Source organism: Oculina patagonica, chromosome 1 (genome assembly GCF_052425735.1).
Source record: "Oculina patagonica isolate OP01 chromosome 1, crgOcupat, whole genome shotgun sequence".
NCBI lineage: Eukaryota > Metazoa > Cnidaria > Anthozoa > Scleractinia > Oculinidae > Oculina > Oculina patagonica.
In genome coordinates, this window is record NC_135758.1 from 34,713,517 (window position 1) to 34,721,466 (window position 7,950).

The following is a 7,950-nucleotide window of genomic DNA, read 5'->3' on the forward strand; positions in this document are numbered from 1 at the left end:
AAAACACTCGAATGACACAAAAATATACATTTCACTCTAAACAGAGAGCAGAGTGTTCATGTTAAACGAGTGATCGCTAGTAAACATCAAATCTTGCGTGACGGTGACCAAGGAGCCGGCCGGGCCCGGTGGGTCTGGAACGATTTACTGACAAAACAACAAAAAAACGCCGGCCAGATTATGAACCGGCTTCGCATGGTTAACAAGAGCTGAGAACAAGACAAGAAAGTAGAGTAAGCAGGAAGCTCAAGCAAGCTCAAGGGGAGGGGGGATTTTCCCTATGCACCCCGCTTTTTCCCAAGTGGAATTTTAATTTCATTTTCTGTTGTGTAGGTGACTGGGGACAGGGCAGTGTCATTCCCCTAAGGTGAAATCCATTTTGGTCCTTGCCACACAAAAGCCGTGGTACCTGTGTTTTCTCGTATTTACGATGAAAATTCCCTCAGTGACTATGGACCTTTTTTAGCTCTGATGTAAATTTAGGTGAAAGTATGGTTGATACAAGAACTGTTGTCTAAGAACACATGAAAGTGATTCCAAAGTTGGTATATTTCACCAATGGGGCAGAATAGTACGAAGCATTTTTTCTGCCCAATCAGGAGTCTGCATTCGCAAATCTGTTTGGAAATGGTCTGGAGAGACTCGGTCAAAAGGGGCTTATTCAGCCCTTCTTAAAAACTTTCACCACAATGAGTTTTCGCCAGGTTTACTTCATTTCGCCAGACTTACTGCGCCTGGGTCTCCATGGATGGTTTTCTAACAGATTCATTATCTTCTCAACTTATAAAAATAACCCTGAAATCACTGTTAAAAACTTGTTGCTGAGGACAGAACTCATTTTCATTGAGTGAATTGTGTAGTTTTTTTATTTTTTGTGTGTTTTTTTTTTTGTAATAAAAATGGGAGAAAAAAAAATTTTATTTTATAAAAAAATTTTTTTTTTAAAAAAAAATGTGAGCAATACAACAAGCGTGATTAATTGCGTAAAGAAATCACAATTCACACTTCAATAATTTAATTCTGTCATCTAATAAACTTTACAATAATGAAATAATTTCATTAGTACACTCAGATCAAGGTCGTCTTCAAACAAGTCCACAGCAGATTGGAACAAATCTTTTAAAATATCAAATTCCTCACTCCTTTTATAGCAGCAAACTTACAAAAGGGTTTGTCTATTATAAATAATTTCTGGGAACAATAAATTAGTAAAAAAAATCTCAGTTTAAGTGTCTCTTTTGTATAAACTTTAGAATTATAACTTCTTGTTTTTGCACAAACAAAGCAATAAAAATTAATGATTGCATTTGGAAAACAAATTCTTGCATCATAAAATTACAGCAAGAAAGCAAACATAAAAAGAAGGCAAAGTATATAATTAAAGCTGATGGTTACTGCAGTACTTATTTATACATGCATCTGCTTTCTTTATCAGTAATACCACCGTTCACATTCCTCTCGAAATGAACATCAAAATTAACGAAAAATAATATATCAAGGAAAATTTAAATTTAACAAAATGCTGTCACTCTAGAAATTTTATCTCATGGCTTGGCATTCGCTGTCCTTGCTTGAATCTCTTCTACTCATAAAAAATAACTCTCTCTTTTACAAAATGCACATGGAATCAATATTAGAAAATTTACATTATCAGTGATGGATCAATTGGTGAAAGGAATTTCAAATAACTTAAAATGTATTCCCCTCAATGAAACTCACAAGCCACACCACTTATTGACAGGGCACTGCTAAAGAACTGCCAACTTAATTACTGTATGTTGAATGGGTCAATGTAACCATTTAGCAACGACTTAAATCTGTAGTCATAAATGTTACTTACATGTTTTAAAATCAACTACAAAATCATATGAATCAAATAAAAACCACTAATAAATATTTACTGAATAACACTAGAAGCTCAACATGAACAATAAGTCATTGTTCTTGCCAATCAGTTTATTTTTCAGTCAAAATTAAGTCACTTTCTTCTTGGCCTGTCATGATTCACACAAAAGCTTCTGAACTGACGCCCTACAGTTTTGTATTGACAAAACAGTTCCATTTGTCACTCTTAGCATCATAGTATTCAATGCTTTTCAAAAACGAAGTGCCGCCAAAACCACCAACAGCATAAATGTGGTCTCCAATGACGACAGTCCCAACGTTATGGCGTGGAGTGTTCAAGTTAGCCACGGCTTTCCACTCATTTGTGTCGGGGTCATAGCACTCGACACTGTTCAGGAAATTAGTGCCATCAGAACCGCCAATCACATACAGTTTACCATGAAGTGATGCGACACCAGCACCACGACGATGAATTTTCATTGGTGGAATCAGGTACCAACGATCTTCTTCAGGGTCGTAACACTCCACAGTATTGAAGCAGGTCCAGCCGTTGTAGCCACCAATGGCATAAAGCTTGCCGTTCAAGGCTTCCACACTCAGGTTGTTCCTTTCTGTATTCATGGGCGCGACTCTTGTCCACTCTTCCTTCTCGGGACTATACACTTCAACACTTTTAAGGTTTCTGGGTCCTTGGTAGCCCCCGACTGCATAGATGTGCCCATCAATCACTCCTGTTCCAAAACTGCAGCGGCACTGCAACATGGGCGGAGCAAAATTCCAGATGTTTGAAGTTTCATCGTAAGTTTCAACTGTATTCAGTTCCGTATGTCCGTTGGAGCCTCCAATGGCATATATCTTGCCATTGACCATTTCAGACTCCAGTCGACCCCTGTGTGAGTTCATGCTTGTGACAGGCATCCATTCATTCGCCTGAGGGTCGTACTGCTCCACTGTGTTCAGACAGTCACCCCTGTCATAGCCACCAATTGCATACAGCTTTCCATCAAGCTCAACTGCTCCCACACCACAGCGACCTGATGAGTAAAGATTATACAAGCATTAACATGTAGCCCTTGCTTAACCATCAAGACCTCTCATATACACTGACCATTTCTAGCAGCAATGTTAGAAAAAAATTAAGGTTGTTTTGTCCAGATATAGAAGCATTGTCCTTGTATTTTTTATTATAAGCAGTCCACAAGTTTGTCCCTGTTGACATGCGCAAACTCACCCTGACATGCTTGATCAGTAACCAGTACCACCATCCAAATGGTGTTATGGGAGGGTGGTGACAAAAGCAAAATAAACAAAAAGTAACTTCCCTTGAGGACAAATGACTAAAGCAGTAAAGTTAGTGCAAGTTTGATAAAAAAATATTCAGGACACAGGATTGTCAATGTTTCTACATGTACATATAGATGAAAAACCTCTGACTCTAAGGTCAGTGTAACCACTTTTTTACACCCGCTTTCAGTGTTAAATCCATAGCAGTACCTTTCGGCTCCTTCTTCGTGTAGAATTTTTTTTTTTTTTTTTTTTTTTTTTTTTTTTTTTTTTTTTTGCTCTACCTTTCGACTTCTATCTTTTGACATGCTAAACAATCAAGATCGATCAAAATCCACCAATCACAGCCCACTAACGTGAAACAAACTGCAATGCATCAGTTTTGATTGGCTCATGTCAAACAATATGTCAAAAGACGATTTCGAAAGATGGATATAAAAAAGATAACCGCTATGCATGTAATATGGAAAGTGGGTGTCAGATCACAGGACCAAATATCACCAGTGGATCTACACATAACTACATACCTCTACTCATTGGCGCTATGAGTACCCATTCCTCTCCAGATGTTGATTCTCCAGAGTCCGAGGTATTGGCACAAGTTTGGGCTTGTGTGTGAATCGATATCGCCACCAACATCCCTCCAACAGTTGCCACACCCGCACAGCCACTCTCGCTGGTCTGCACAGCACCAATCAGCAGGAAATCCTTCTCAGTCATCCAGGAATGTTTCTTCTTATTGTTATTGTTTTCAATCAGAACAATCAACTCCTCTTCATCCTCGCTGCTGTTTGCCTCTGCTTTGGATAACTGTTCTAGCGAGGTGTACCGAATGTATTCACGTTGTGCTTCTGTCGTAATCAGCTTGGACTTCTCATCATCAGTGTCCAGATCTTCCATCGTACACACTTTCAATTCATCGTCTGCAGTCAAGAACATGATGTGGGTCTTCTCCAGTAATCCTCTCAAGTTAATACTTCCCTCCTGAAAACACAGAAGATAGTTGCAAAACCAGAGGGATTAGCAACTTTTATCTTTTTCACAATTCAAAATTCAACCTCGTATTTTAGTCACTTTGATGCCCACACGGGGGTTTTCCCAATAGTGGACTATTAGCACCTTTCCTAGGGAAAATGCACTGTCAAACAATATGCAATGATGTGATTGTCTTAACGAGGTAGATTTCACATAGATTCAATAACCTAAGTCCGAAAATTAAGGGTTGAGTTTTTATTTACATTCATGCTAATTTTCCAATATGATATTTACCAAAGCCAACAAAATGCACTGTTGAAATGAGTGAATGTAATGACAACTTGGAATTCAAAGTAATCCATGCAGTTATGACCTGTCAATGGTATGGATTATGGTAGATTTGATGTTTGAGTTCAAAATTTAAATCAATCAGACATTACGTAGGTAACAAAACAAAAGGTTGGGTGACATTATTTGAAAACAGCCTCAGGGAAGAATTATGGGACCACAATTAGTTGAATTAATCAACTATGATCAAGTTACTCTCATTAACAATTTCCTGTATAATATCGCTTTAAAGTCGCCTGAAGAGGTGTCTAATTGGACTTCTTTGCCAACTTATTACCGAGCTCTGACGAGGCCGGGTTGTTTCCTTAATTAATCCTACAAAATTTATAACTTTTTTGAAGAAATTGTTTGAAAGCAAATAAACTGAAGATTTCATAAATAATTTAAAGAATGCACACTGTTTGATAAGTGGGCAATGTAATAAGTTGTCCTTCATTAAAATTAATAAAAAATATTACAGAAATACGCCTTAATTGGTGACATTGGTGGATTTCCAGAAATACAGAAAAACACAAACAAAGAGAATAAAATCTACCATAAGCTGTTTCACTCTCGTTCACAACAGAGAAAATAGAATGCTTTATTATGATGCAAATAAAAAGGGTGAATGGTTTAAGACTCTCTCTTTGTAATAAACATAAGAACAACTGAATCCTTGGAAACAATTGCCCTCCACCAAGCTAAAAATTCGATCCTAACGCTGCTAATTTAGGAATACGGTACAGCTAGGTAGTGAATGCAGCCAGGGACAAACAGATCGACATGTAAATGACCTCCCTTTTCAATTTCAGTTTCTTTGTTTATTATTTCTTTGCATAACACAATAGATTCTCTAATTTTCTGTCTCCGTCTGGGACACATTTCCACAACAAAGTTGCCCGCGAACTAGTTAACACACGCAAGTGAAAGACATATGAAAATCAAGCAAATAACAAAACATCCACAAATCGAAGGACCCTAGCTAGCTTAAATTATGCACGCACTTCAACTCTGATATCAATTACAATATTTGGCGCTAAACTGGTTTCCCGCGAAAATTTGTTGTTGATATTTTGCGCGCATCAAGACGCCGAAAAACTTCACGAAACCGATTTTTTGTAGCATTTGGGTTCAAATGATTGTCAACGATTTAAATCATTCGTTAAGCTATTTTTCGCTAGACTGCGCTACTTGGCAGGAGCCAGATACAAGATAAACATGAATGATGAAGAGATGTTGAAACCCGGCAGGTGAAAGGAAGTCTTTAAAGTAGCTAAAAATATTTTTCTCACCTCTAACTGTTTATGCGCCCAGCTTATAGCTACTTTGCAAAGCTTCTCGGAGTCGATGGTTTCTTTCTGCCGGTCATTCGTGGCAGCAAGCTCGATCTGAAGTCGCGGCAATTGGAAAAAGTCCTTTTTGTGGTAGATTTCCTCGACGTTCTGTTCGATGAATTCGTCCACTGCGGACATCAAATTAGGGCAGTCGTTCATCTCTGCAAAAGCTCTCACAGCCATCCAATCCAAGGGAAGAACTTTCTCGCGGATAAACTGCTCAGCCAAATCTTGAACTTCTCTCATGCCAAGACTTTTGGCGGCATGGAAGACCGTCAAGACAGCTTCAGCAGGCACGTTGAGCTTGCCTGTGTAGGCAAATTCCACCAACACTTCAACAGCATTAGGATCTAAACCTTCCAAATCGATTGTAACCTCGGATTCCCCATTACTAATTTGATTTTCTAGGATCTTGGGAATTGCCGCGGCCAAAATAGAGCGGTGTCCTGTGATCTCTCTCTCGCCTGCCTTTAAAATTGCGTCGCAAAAGCGCGCGCACTTTCGCTGCTCGTTCAGTGCTTCGAAGATTGTTCGAAGATGACGATCATTTTCGAATGTCAACCTCCCAGCAGCCGTCAAGTTCCTTATCCTGTCTATTTCTTCAGTGTCCTGATAAAAAAAGAAAACAGTTTATAAATTACAGTAACGGAACTTTCGTTTAAAGATATCGAAGCTAAAATATAGTAAACAAAGATGGTTTCGCAATTATTGTAAAAAGTCGTGAAATGGCTTCGATTCACTTTCGAAATGAAATTTTTGTTTGGCAAGCGATTGATGAGACGAATATCGGAAACTTTTCTCAGTGACTGCTATGACAGGACGCCACGTTTCTTGCAAAAAGCTCTGTTTCGTGAGCTTACGTGTAGACTGTACGCTTGTGTGGCCCGGCCAGGAGATCGAAGGCTTGTAAACAGCAAGGAAGAAGACTCACTTGTAAAGTATGCTCACGATTTTGGGAGAAAAAACTGAGTATTTTTATTATTACTCTTTTGATTTAAAGATCGGGCAAAGTAAATAACTTGGTGGTCAGTCAGTCATGGCAACGCTTGCCATAAAAAAAAAACAGAGATTACAGATTTTACTGTAATACTGTAAAATTTCTTCCGACTCGCGCCGGTAGGCCAATAAACTGGTTGAAACCATGCCACTCAGAAATTCGTCTCTAGCTTTCAAACGTTGTCCTGTTTTACGCAGCTAAGCCTGGCTGGTCGAACAGCGGAAGCAAAATGGAGCACAAAACCAAAGAGCGAAAAGATAGACATTTAAAATGATGAAACTTGCCTTCATTTGTGCTGATTTCATGTCGATGTCAGTAATGAGTGATGACTGTTCGCGTTCTGTTAGACAGCTGCCTCATCAAATGACGATGTAGAATGGTGAAGGCTTCTAACAGCAAGTTTTTCCTGCATGTGAAAACTCCCCAGCACTAAGACAAGCACCATTCGACGATGTTCGAACGATTACAAAACAGAAAGACGACTGTCAGCACACAGTTCTACCTGGTACCACGTGAAAGAATCTAACCGAGCACACTATCGTCACGAATTTCTATTGGTTAACAGAGACAATGGCTTCTCTCGCCGGCGCGCGCCTTTGTCTAAATTTGACGGTAATTTTGACATCCATGACATAACAAACAAATAATACGTGACGCAAGTATCGTCTCGGTCAGCTACAGGGTTGGAGTTATATCAAGTCAAAGAAATCAAAGGATTTTTTTTTGTGACAGTATGAAAAAGTGAACCGAGAACGATATGTGTATCTATGCATGTATTTTTTTCAAAACAATTTTTTGTGGACTGGTACTTTGATTGAATGCGATAAACAGTGTGACATTAGTCACGTACGAATGCATTATAGATGCCGAAATTAGAAAACACCGGCATATTTATCTCAGGGTTTCTAGTTCTTAGTTCTAGAATATACGACTCATAGAGAAAGAAAAATGATGAAGGAAATAAAATCCTAGGAGAGTGTTTCGACAGTTACGGTCTCTGCTAGGGCCAATCATATGGCCCAAACCAGCTAGCCCAAACCCGGACCGGGGGGAGGGGTACTCAAAATATTTTATACGGAGCCTGAGGTACAAACCTTTACCCTTTTATACACCATTTTTGGCGGAAAAGGTAACCCTTTCATATATTAACGATAGAAAATGGACACCCTAGTGGACACTCTAGCTGAT

At 38.9% G+C, this 7,950-nt stretch overlaps 1 protein-coding gene across 1 annotated transcript; it reads right to left on the reverse strand.

Annotated features, from left to right (window-relative positions):
* Positions 1 to 998: 998 nt before the first annotated feature.
* Positions 999 to 7,362, reverse strand: LOC144666099 (influenza virus NS1A-binding protein homolog B-like). The gene is made up of 4 exons (XM_078527452.1): positions 7,047 to 7,362; positions 5,724 to 6,374; positions 3,657 to 4,113; positions 999 to 2,879 (listed from the first exon to the last, which is right to left on the reverse strand). The coding sequence occupies exons 1-4, from the start codon at positions 7,065 to 7,067 to the stop codon at positions 2,032 to 2,034; spliced, it is 1,977 nt and encodes a 658-aa protein (XP_078383578.1). The 5' UTR covers positions 7,068 to 7,362; the 3' UTR covers positions 999 to 2,031.
* Positions 7,363 to 7,950: the final 588 nt, after the last annotated feature.